Below are 12,698 nucleotides of genomic sequence, written 5' to 3'. Positions count from 1 at the left end.
AGCCTTGGTTTGTATGCTCGTACTGATCTTCGTGTTTCACTTTTATTATCGTCAAATCCAGTATACTCAAATGTCCCAGAATACGCTGTATATGAGATATCACAGCATAATTTCAAGTTGCTGTTTGCCGTCGTATATAGGCGTGCAACTGCGTCCTATCTGCATGCGTTTTTCACGTCGATTTCAGAATACTTACCTCTATCATTGTTGGTGACTTTAACATCGACATGTCCAGTGATAATCGACATGCTCGTTACTTGTTGGGAGTGCTGGAGACATATAATCTTCACTTGGCGAGTGTGTTGCCAACTCATCATGTGATATATGCCGACGGATCTTCTCATGAATCGTGTTTGGACTTAGTTATTGCAAGTGACCCTAATCTTATACTCGACTATCAAATTTCTGAGGCTCCTTTTGCTGCTGGTCACCATTTCATCAAATTAAACTACCAAATTACTATGCCACGTAAGGCCCCAGTTACTCGTGAAATACGTAAGATCTCTCGCATCGATAGTGACGCTTTTAACACTCTCTTGGCGGATTTACTGAGTGCTGAGTTCAATCGATCGAGCCAGATCTCTGACTCTTCTCTTCAGCTTTCACTGTCTCGCATTAGTGAAAGTCGAGGGTAAGGTTGCCCAAACAACTTTGCTTCAGCTATCACGAGAAGCCTTAATGCAGCTCTGGATGGCTCCACTGACTCGTGTTGTTTTTAAGGAGCGGTCCAAGCCATGGGTTACGCTGGAGATACGCAACCTTATGCGTGCAAGGGATCGTGAGTTTAGAACCTATAAGCGGCGTCGCACTGTGGAGGCACATAACGTCTTTAAGAGGTTTAGACGTGACCTCAAAAATAAGCTTGACAGTGCTAAGAGCGGCTACATACAGTCTCGTATCGCATAGGCGACCTCACTCGGTGAAAACTGGCGGATTCTCAAAGGTCTAGGTCTGTCATCTCGTGGTAATCCATCACCTCTTTTGCATTTTTCACCAGAGGTCCTATGTACGCACTATGCAAGTGTGTCGTCAGGGACGCCGCCTATTCTCTCGGAGGAGATAGATAGAGTCTGTAGCGAGCCGCTTCTTGCCTCCACTGCTATTTTCTCGCTTTGTCCAGTGACGCTTGAGGAAGTTACTCGAGCTTTGAGGAGATGTACGTCTTCAGGCTGTGACGTGCTGACGGATTATCGTCGTCAGTGATACGCCTTGCGTCTCCTGCTCTCTGCACATACTTGATGCAACTGGTAAATGCATCTTTCGCCTCTGGTGTTTTTCCCTCTGCCTGGAAGCTTGCGAAAATTATTGCTTTGTCGAAATCGTCCTCCCCTGTCTCGCCGTCTCATAGACAAGAGAATGATTACCTTGCTCGTTTCATTTGATTTTTCGAAGGCATTTGATGCGTTGAACCGCCGTCTGTTGATCCGTAAGCTACGTGAGATGGGCTGTGACAGTACAACGGTTCGCTGGTTTGCCAGCTATCTATCCGATCGGTCTATTGCAGTGCAGAGAGAGGATGGCTCATTGACGCGTGATAGCCGGATCACTTCTGGTGTACTGTGACGAGAATCCGGACAGGATCTCGTCTCTCTCTCCCCCAAAGCCAATACCATCATAATTTGTACTCGTACATGAGTTCATTGTTTCAGGTGCAGCATCGCGACCACGGCAAACTACAGAAGAGAGAGAGATTTAGAATCACGTGCGCGTCGGAGACTGCGCGAAACGGGAGCGCATCGTGAGAATTGACAAAAGAAGCAGCAAGCTACGCAATCGGCAGTACAGCTTGGGCCAGCTTGTAAGCAAGTCGCGCTTGCACGGAAAATTAAAGAGATTTTGAATTAACGAACCGTAGCCCGCTGTAGTCGCGTCGCGTCGTATCGCGCTGCGTAAACCGAGCGAGTGTGTGTGTGCGCCCTGCAATCCAGCGTCGTGGATGGGCCGCGGAATCGCAACCGGAGCAACCGCATGTAAGTGCCAGTTTCGCATCCACCTCTCTCTCTCTCTCTTTGCATTGCCCCTCTCTCTCTCTCTCCCTCTCTGTCTCTTTGGGTACGTAGCCACACACATCTCACGCTTGCTCCTCTTTAAGGCTATTTTTCTGCTGCTTTCTGCCCTTGTGGCGCTTTTGTTTTGCAGGTCTTGCACGCTCAATATTGCAAGGTTCCGGATGCATCAGGTGTTTTGTTGTATCTTTGACCCTGCAATTAGAATTATTATCATTTCTCCATCGAGTTCGACTTTGAAGGTTAGTTTTCTGAATCACTGAAAATCTGAGGAAGTCTTGAACGCGCAGTCGCAAGATTTCTACAAGTGTCCAGTGCCTCTTAAGTGTCGTGTTTACGTTTCGTGTCGTCTTCTGCTGGTGTTTGGAATCTAAGCCTATCACTCTTTCATCATGTCTCAGTCGGACACGTCGTGCCCTGCAACTTTTCAAGGCGAAACCGAGCACATTATCAAATATGTCGATATGGTAAACCAAAAATTGGTCGATAAAATGTATGGAATTATGGATCGCCTTATGGATAAGGTTGAACGCTTGTGTGCGTCGGTTAAAGATCTCGACCGTCGTGTTTCGGAACAGGAAGTCAAGTCATCTATTCTTTCTGAATCGCCAATAAAAAAGGATCTTGAAAATTTGAAAGTCGCCATGGCAGAGTGCTCTGAATTTATAGGCAAAATTCCTGGATTTATTGCACCTTGTTCACTGCAGACTGACCAGTGCGAGATGCTATTGTCTGGCGTGCCATCTGGCCTAGAGCTCTCCGACGACAAGGTCCTTGAAAAGACTTTTTCAACTATGGGTTTAAAACATCACCAGCGATTCATAACTGGGACTCGAAGCTGGAAACCAAGGAACCCACGCTCTGTCAAGGAACGCACTCGTGCCATCGTTTTCCAGTGCTCTTCATCGATTGTGCGCGATGGCCTTGTTGCTCAATCACATAGGCTGGCAAGAATAAGAAATAAGGATCTGTTTGATACTGGCGGTGAATCCCATCTTTCTCTGAGTCCTTTATGGCCCAAAAATGTATATCATCTGCTTCGTGAAGCCAAATCGCTATCTCGTCATCACCAGTATCCCAGCCCAATCGTCCGAAATTTGACTGTCTTCATGCGTATAACACCTCAGTCGGAGCTCATACCAATACTCACTAAAGAAGATCTAAATGCAGTGGCTTTGAAATCATGATTTTATTCACGTACCCAGCTGAGCTGAGCTGTCTTTTTCATGTATTTTTCTGCCTTCAATTATTCTCTAATATGTAATATTTCTCAATACTTGAAATTTGCTATCATTCGATCTCAAGCTTTCTATTGTTAATTTTGCTTGTAAATATTGTTACTGATCGATATGTAAATATTACCACCATTGCTCTGCAATTGACTGTATTATACTTTTGTATATTTGTTCTTATGGGCCACATGGGGTTCTACCCCACGGTCCGTTTCAAAATAAAACTCAAAACTCAAAACTCATTGCGACTCGCGTTCGCTGGTTTAAGCGAACACTCGCGCGTGCCGTGGTACTGCACCTCGTTGCCGTCCCGAGCACGGCTGTACTCCACCCTTATTATCAATAATAATTTATCTTATTTATTACTATTAATTCACCCATCTCACTTTTGTTCGCCTTTCGCCTCTTATTTCTCTTTCTTTAGGTAACTCGGACCCGGTCGCTTGTAGCGATAGGTTAGGTGGGGAAGAATAAATAAAAGAAAGAAACTTGAGCTACTAAATAAATATCAAGTATGATTATTAATTAAATTATAATTGTATGGTATAAATTGAAGGGCGCCACTGCATGAGACGGCATGCAGACCGTCGTGATACTTTTCTCGTATTCGTTTCCGCGCGTTCGCGTCGACCGGCTCGGCTCGTCGGCGAGATGTGATCTCCCGGGTGCGAGTAAAGAACGTACGCGACGGACGCGGCGACTCGACGGTGAAATTACGGCTTAAAAACTACCTTTCGCAAAGATCTTCGGCACGTCGCTGGGTCGTCGTCGTCGTCTCGTCTCTGCGTCGTGATGATGGCCGCTGATGGTGTCGATGATTAATGACACAAAACTTCACTTGGACTCGTCAGTCCAAGTGGATGGTTTGTAACTCGTCGAGCACACACACACACACAATATATTTACAAAACGTTGCCTTTTTCTTTCGAGGATGAATTTCGAGTCCTTCGTCTCGCTTCTCGTGGCACGAGAGATTCTGCGATCTTTTTCGCTGCTCGATAGATCGCAGCGTCGCGCGCGCCTCTCTTGGCGCTGCGTATCGTGATTCGGAGGCACGTGTCGTTGCCTGCTCGTCACGTCGTGTGTGTACGCGCGTGTGAGTGTGCGTGTATCCTGCGTGTGCTCGACGCATGTGTGTGTGTGCGTCGCTTCGCCTCGTTGTCGTCTTGTCTCTGCTGCGTATGTGCGTGTCCATTCTATAATCTATTGTATACGCCCGAATGTCGGCTCACGGGCCTCGTAAGTCGCCACTTGTAGCCAGTACATTAGATGTACTGCTACACGCTAGCGCGACCAACGCAATTATTATTTACCCTTTTCCCCTGTAACCTGCACCGTTACAGTACCTCAAGGCAGCGTTCTTGGTCCCTACTCTTTACTCTTTTTATAAATGATCTGCCCCAGGTACTGAAAAGGTCTCGCTGACGATACACAAATCTATGCACACGCTAGGCCTAAGAGTATAAATCACCTCATTGATGCCGTCAATGCGGATGCAAATGCAGTGGCAGACTGGGCGGCACGTAACAATTTGAGGCTAAATCCAACCAAAACGACTGCAATTTTTCTTGGTAGTCTGTCGTACACGTCACGAATAGCTTTTGAGACGATTCGGAGAGTCTCTGTTAATGGTTTTCCCGTTGAATACTCGACTTCTATAAAGAGTCTCGGCGTTGCAATACACCCCTGCTTGCGTTGGGATGCTCAGGTTAACTCAATTGTCTCAAGATTTCACTTTGCTCTGCGATCTCTGCGTTTTCACCGTCGTTCTTTGTCATTTGCAGCAAGAGTCCGACTTTGTGTCTCTTTTGTACTGCCTCAGCTTGATTATGCTGCTGCCGTCTACAACGCACTGACTGTCTCTCAGAACCTGAAACTTCAACGTCTGCAGAATGCATGTGTTCGTTTTGTATTTGGCTTTATCGAATGGCGAGAGCATGTAACGTCATATCGACTTGCGCTTGGTTGGCTATCTGTGAGGCGTCGTAGGGAGTATCTCATCGCAATACTTGCGATAAATATAATCTGAAATCGTTCACCTGCCAGTCTTGCAGATCGTTTTGTGCGGGCATCCTCTCGGCCAAACCTTCGTCGTTCTGCTCAACGTCTGACGCCGCCTTTGTGCTACTCAGCACCTAGGACAACCTCGCTGAACAACTCGTTCTTTATCACTGCGTCCAGGATACTGAATTCACTGCCTTTTGGTATCGACTTTGTAAACGTCACCGTTGACCATAGCGCCTCGCTTTTCAACCATTTTCTGACACTGGACAAAGCGGACTGGTCGGATCGCTGTCAGGCAGAAAACCTTACTCCGATCCCTCCTGCCTTGGAAGGAAAACTGATTCTTACAACAGAGAGAGCCTGAGCTTGTTCAGTCTTTTTGCACTTAATGCACAAGTTTTCTCCAATAATCTAAATTTGGTCTAAATTTGTTTTTCTATTGATAATGTTCTTTTTTTATTGTATAGCTGTAAACAATTGTAAATATATGTATTGCAAGTTTACTCTCTTTTTTGCTTGACCTCGCAGTGAGTCGCGAAGTAGGTTTTACCTACTATTGTATTTATTTTATGAAATTGTTTCTGCACGTACCGCGGCGAGGTATGTTATGTGAATTGGGGGATGGGTACGTGTACATTGATGCACTGATTTTGATTTAAATTTTACTATAATTTATTAATTATTTTGATTTGTTAAATGAAAATAAACTATTTTGCTGTCCGTCGCGACCCGGAGTCGCGCACCCTTGAAATGGCTCGAGTATCCTGCGGCTACCTACGCACTATCGTCGGTGCGTAGTACACTTCACGATGTTTACGCAGATATCCGCGCTGCTGGGCCCCTAGATAAATGAAAGAACGCGGCTGTGGGCGCGTTTATGATGTTGCAACGGGTTGGCAGAGGGGAGGTTAATCTCGCGTTTATACTATGTCCCACACACGGGGCTCTTTGAATCGTTCGTAAGGCGGCACTTTTCACAAGCCGCGAGAAAAACGGACGGAGTATAACATTAAAGGGTACACTGGCATTTATGTGAGTGTCGCTCCGTGGTGTTCCTCTCCGTTCTCCAGATGTCCCTCTTGGTGACGCACGCCCGCTCTCGAAGATTTGCCACTGGTTCCCGTATCTGGTGCTGTAAGGGCTGGCGATTAGGGCGAGATTAGGTTGCGTATGAGACTCGTCGGCTCGCGCTAGCACCACACTCCCACGGTCGATCGGGATCACGATCGGCGCGCGTGGATTACCGCGGCCGGTCGTGGTTACGATCGGCACACGCGGACTTGGTAATTCCCGGTCAATTTGATCGTTCGGCCTTGCACGGGGTCTCGGAAGACCGATATGCGTACCCAACGTGCTGTACGAGCGTTGGGACTTGCCCGATCTATGACCAGTTTGGTCACCGCTGCCAATGAGTCAATGAAATCATTCACTGAGCTCAGCTACTGGTCTGCTCTTACCGTCCGGTACGAGTCAAGGCTCTGTAGTGGCTGCGTGTGGCAAACTGTTGCGGGTTATAATCCCATGAAAAAAAGGTTAAAATTTACCTCCAGTGTCTCAGGTAGAGTCCTCGTATCAGGTTACTGCTCAGAGGCTTGGACTGAATAATAATGAATCCTCGGCTTCTGCGCAGCCCGTATTTATACGCGCGCGCGATCTCCCCTCTCTCGGTGCCTCAGCGTTGTGGTGGGTCCTCTCAGCACACGGGCGCACGACGCACGTGCTTGCGAGGGAGACGGGTGATGCCCCCACGCGAAGCCTATTTGCGTACGTTGCCGCGGTCGGAGGGGCACATGGCACCGACGCGAGGGCTTGCCCCTCGCTCGCGTCCGCCAGCACTCTGCCATACGGATCGTCGCTAAACGCGCCAACTGCCTCGCAGTATTGCAACGTTTGCTTGGCTCTCTAGCGCGTGTGGGTGAGTGAATGATCACGATACGAGTACTCAACGAGCGAGTGAGAGGGTTAAACTCACACGACGCGCGTGCGTAGATGAGAGACACGGCTTTAAATGCTTCGCGGGCAAGTTTCACGTGCAATCTTCCATGAGCAAGAATAATAATATAATATTAACGCAAGATGCTACTGCATAGACTTGAATTGATTTAATAGACTTATCGCCGTTGCTAGAATTCGAGCCACGATAGGTCTATGATTCGACCTCTGACGCGCCTGAAATGAGTATAAGAATTGATAGGTGCGTGCAGAAATAAGTTCGGGTTTTTAGGATATATTTGTGCTATAAAATTGTTATGATTTTATTTAATATCAGATATTAAAATTAAGTAAGTTCTTTTTATTTAATGAGAACGTGAATTCAAAGTTAACTCTCGAGAATATCAATTATACAAAGAATCAAAATTAACAGTTGGAAATATTAATTGAAATATTAATTAAAAGAACAAACGTTTTTTAACTTTTACAGAAAAATGGCACCACGTAAAAGCATGGATGCTCGTCACGAAGCCGCCGCTTCCGCCGTGCAACTACAACAGGCCCGAGTTACAGCAGCAGCTGAAGCAGCTCGTCGACGAGAAGAAGCTGCAGCAGCAGCTGCTCGACGACAAGGAGAGGCGACTGCACTAGCTGCTCGTCAACGAGAAGAAGCTACAGTGGAAGCTGACCGACGACAAGAAGAGGCGGCTGCACTAGCTACTCGCCAAAGAGATGAGGCTGCAGCAGAAGCTGACCGACGACAGGTAGAGGCTGCACTAACTGCTCGTCAACGAGAACAGGCTGCGGAACCAAATGAGGACAAGTCCGTTGCAGAATTGTTGCGAATGGTTTTACTAAAGATGGACCAGCCTTTGCAACAAGCTGCACCGCCAGCCATCACCCCCATGCCTTTGGCCGCCCCGGTCCCTGCCGCATGGCCTGCACCAGCTGCACCGGTGACTTGGTCTACACCGGCTGCCTTTGCCCATTCTGCTTTGTCGGCTCCAGCTCCTCCAGTCCCTGCGCCTTGGGCCGCAACCGCATCAGGAACTCATGCACCCGCAGTTCCTTCTGCATGGGATTCTGTGGTTTGGCCGGTCACGACATCGGCTGCAGCGCACGTTGAATGGATTGAACCCGGGGTCTGGTATGAGCCATATCAACATGGCAACTACCGCGGAACATACCGCGGAGCATTTCACCGTGGTTTTCGCGGCTCATACCGCGAATCAAGAGGCTACAGAGGCAGTGGTTATCGCGGCCGTAATTATTATTATTATAATTAATGTCATGTATGACCATGTTTTTCCAACAATTTTTCAATAAAAAATAAAATATGTCATGTATGACCATGTTTTTCTAACACTTTTTCAATAAAAAATCAATAGAATTATATTTAGGATATTATAATTTTTCTTTTCAACCTTTTCTCCCGAATTAAAAAAAATATATCGACTAATTTTTATGAAACGAGATACTTTCGGCACCTGCAGACAGACCATTTTAACTTTTGTTTCAAAGAGCCGAGTTTATTTATTCGCATAAATTAATTTTTATGATTCAAAATCAGATTTTTATGATTAAATCTTTCAAACTTATACGTCAAGTGAATGCTAAGCAAAATTTTATCCGTACCTTCCGCAGTAGTAAAAAAAAAAAAAAGAATCAGCTGTATAAGAACAGCTGCGAGATGTGAAACTTCTTTACAAACTAGAACCAAATTCAAGTAAATTAAATGCAATCTAAAAATTAAAGTAAAATTCAAGTAATGAAGCAAATTCATTGAAAGTAATAAAAAAAAAAGAAACAGATTCATAAGAACTGCATGATGTGAAACTGAAGTTAAACTTGAAGTTAAAAAGTTTTAGCAAATAATCCAAACAAAATTTTTTAATTTAAATTTAAATTTTCCAATAAACTGGGATTTTTAGCTTCCTTTTTGTTTGGCCCACGTAGCTTTTGGCGCAATTCATGCATTTCAAATGGTATACCACTCCTGTTTTTTCGAGCTTATCGATCTTGTCTTTTCCTAGTGTGATGAGCGAAGTGAGTGATTCGCTTTTAGTCGGAATGACCTTGATGTTGTATTTTCTAAGCATGTTGGCACATTTGTCGTAGAAGTGGTCGATGTGTGGTAATTTTAAAATTGCCTTGCATGTCGGATTGGGTCCGATTGTGTGTGAGTCAGGTTTGAAATGCTTGAGGGTCCACATTCTTTTGAAAACATGTCGATTGACGAAGGCTGATGGATAATCGTTGTCTCTCAAGAGGTTTCGCACTTTCTCGATGTTCTTGGCGTGAAACTGCTGATCTGATAGTTTCGTTGCTCTGTCAACTAAGTTGTAAATGATGTTAATTTTTTGTTGAGTAGAGTGTCGTGAGTGGTATGAGAGTAGTCGCGTGGTGTTTGATGGTTTTTGGTACCAATCTAAAAGCAGCCTGCCGTTGTCGTTTATCAAGGACATGTCAAGGAAGTTGAGCTTTTTATCTTGTTCGACTTCGTGTGTAAACTTCAATTTTTCATTGTAAGAGTTGAATACGTTCACCGTCAGTTCGATGTCCTTTTTGTTGATGCATAAGATGGTGTCATCGACGTATCTGTAGTAAAACAGTGGTGTGCATCCGTGCTGTTTCAGTACGCTCAAAAAGTGCTTCTCTAAATCCTCCATCACTAAGTTTACAGCTAATGAGGAGATGCAGCTTCCCATCGGGATCCCGTAAGTTTGTCGGTAAAATACGTTATTGAATTTAAAATAGGTGTTGTTAAATAAGAAAGTCATTACTTCACGGATCTTGTCAAACGATAAGCGGGACTTGGAGAGGTCAGAGTAGCGTCTGTCTAGGCTTTCAAGTACAAGGTTTAGTGGCACGTTCGTGAATAACGATACGACGTCTAGTGAGACGAGCACATAATCTGTTGGTATTGAGATGTTGGCGATTTTACTCTTGAAGTCAAAGCTGTTGTCGACGTGTGAAGCTGGTGGTTTGACGACAGGTGACGGTTCTTCGTAAAAAATCTTAGCGAGCACATACGTTGGACTACCCACCAAAGATATAATAGGACGTAGCGGCACGTCCTTCTTATGAATCTTCGGTAAGCCGTATGCCCTCGCTAAAGATGTGTCACTTAGTGATAGCTGGAAAACACTAAGGTTTCTGTCACACTCTTCGTTGACTTCTTTCAAGAGTAATTTCGTCCTCGTTTGTAAACTCTCAAATGGGTCGCGGTCGATTTTTTCATAGGTCTCATCGTCGTTCAAGAGTGTCGTCATTTTTTCTATATAATCGTCTACCTGCATGCAAACCGTGGCGTTGCTTTTGTCGGCTTTCGTAAAAAATAAATGTTTGTTGTTTTTGAGAAAGGATCGTGCTTGTTGCATTTTTATGTGTGTCTCGTAGTCAAATCTGTTAAGATGATTCTTATTACTAGCTGTGCGCTTGAAGTTTTCCAGAACCGTGCAGCGTATGTCGTTCGCCACATTTTTTTCATCTTCTTTTAACTTCAACGCGCTGATACAGGACTCGAGGTTTTTGACGGTTTCAAGAGGTTTCGCACTTTTTCGATGTTCTTGGCGTGAAACTGCTGATCTGATAGTTTCGTTGCTCTGTCACGCGGTCCGAAATTCAACGTACCATCACAATGGTGTACGAGAAACGCCGTTGAAACCGTCAAAAACCTCGAGTCCTGTATCAGCGCGTTGAAGTTAAAAGAAGATGAAAAAAAGTTCTTTGATATCATTGAAGAAGACTATCGTTAAAGGTCAGAAAAAAGCAGCTGGTAATTCATTGGTTTCATTCAAAAAGACATTATGTAAGGGTCGCAAAAAAGGGACTGATAAAACCGTCATCGGAAGTATTAAAAGGAAATTTGTTGGCAAGCCTTATGCAGAACTCGATCCAAAACTTCAGGCTTTATTTTTGTTAAAAATGCTAGTCTTGAAAGAATTATTAGAAACGAAAATTGGTGAAGATTTAATCACTGAAGCAGAGATTAATTTCAACGATTTACGGTGTTCGCTCTTCGATTCTGCAATAGATGTGTCAGTTTTGGAGCGATATATTAGTTGTACAGCATATAAACGTCTATGCGTTGAAAATCATGCTAAAAGTGAAGATCAAGTTCTTTGGTTGTGCGGTAGTGCAATTTAAAATTACACGGTAAATCAATATTTTGCAACCAATGTGTTATCTGGTATCATAATTCCTGCCAGGGTGTAACTAATAAAGAATTAGAAAAATATGAGAATACACATTTAATGTTTTTCTGTAATAAATGTAAGAATATTGAATAATCTGTAATATTTTATGTTCTAAACAGAGTTTTATGTAGTAATAAGCTAAACTTGTTTCAATTTTTTTTCGTTTGGAAAAAAACCATACATTTGTAAAGTTTCTTTCCCCCCTCATAAAGAGCTTTATTGTTTGCTATTTTTGCATACACCTAACTATATTATTTATGAATTCCAATGTTGTTCTGTGTAATTTCATGTTTCAATAATAATGTATAATAGTTTTAATTCATATAATAGAAAAGTAATCTTTCAAAAATTTTTAATACAATTTCAACTATTTCCCATATAAATTATTTAGTGTAAAGCGAAGGGGCATTTAAAATGAAATTTTTTGTTGCGAAACAATGTGTATTAAGAACAACATTAGAATTTTGTTACTTGGCTATTCGAACCTATGAACTTCTATGTTCAATAGTAAGTATATTATAAGGGAATTCATAGAAAGACATACTTGCAATTAGTATTCGTTTTTTCTTCATAATCTATGATAGAGTACTATGAATGTACAATACTTCGCTTCTCACCTCAGCTAAATACCATATTCAATCGTTGGAAAATCAACGAAATCGAAAAATGCCGACAACAATTTTAAATGGATTTTGTTTTATTGTACCAAGTTCGTTTAATCTTAAATTTTAGAAAATAATTAAATTACAACTCGTATTTTAAAATCGCCGGGTGTCTGGTTTCGTTAACCAACAAACATCAATACATAACTCTGAAGTTGGCTCTGGGTATCGCTAGTGACAAGCTGGCCTTCATTCGTTCCCACTGACAGGTTAGGAAATCTATCAAATAATATCTTAAATAATTAAACTATAGTTGCTTGGTAAACACTTTTTCGAAGTTAAATTATAAAATCTACAAAGTTTTATCATATTGAAAGTATTGGCGTTTTTTTCTTATTCGTACGACAGATTTTGAAAAGTTACTAGAACTGTCGCGCGAATAGACGCAGCCATTATTGATGGGCTTGTATGTCGAGAGATCGTGGGATTTCTCGACGAGCGCTTGTTGGCCAAGTTGCCTTAGTTTAGGCGAGTCGATAGATCAACGAGCGAGTTAGTCGCGCATACAAAAGTCGCAGCTGCGACGTGAATCCCCCCCCTCCTACTCCGGAGCAATGCAGCGGCCAACGGTCTGATCAGCTGCCGGCTCCGCTCCCTCTTTTACCTACCCTCCAGCTCAGCTGGGACTCCGGCATAAAAGGAGCGAATTTCCGGAGCCGCGTT

At 43.7% G+C, this 12,698-nt stretch overlaps 1 protein-coding gene across 1 annotated transcript; it reads right to left on the bottom strand.

Annotated features, from left to right (window-relative positions):
- Positions 1-9,075: 9,075 nt before the first annotated feature.
- On the bottom strand, positions 9,076-10,446 carry LOC106648686. The gene has a single exon (XM_014365763.2). It carries the CDS (start codon positions 10,444-10,446, stop codon positions 9,076-9,078), a length of 1,371 nt encoding a protein of 456 aa, XP_014221249.2.
- Between the last annotated feature and the right edge of the window lie 2,252 nt (positions 10,447-12,698).

The sequence above is a fragment of the Trichogramma pretiosum genome, unplaced genomic scaffold (genome assembly GCF_000599845.2).
Source record: "Trichogramma pretiosum strain Unisexual culture from Peru unplaced genomic scaffold, Tpre_2.0 scaffold33, whole genome shotgun sequence".
NCBI lineage: Eukaryota > Metazoa > Arthropoda > Insecta > Hymenoptera > Trichogrammatidae > Trichogramma > Trichogramma pretiosum.
This window is presented reverse-complemented; position numbering and strand designations above follow the sequence as displayed.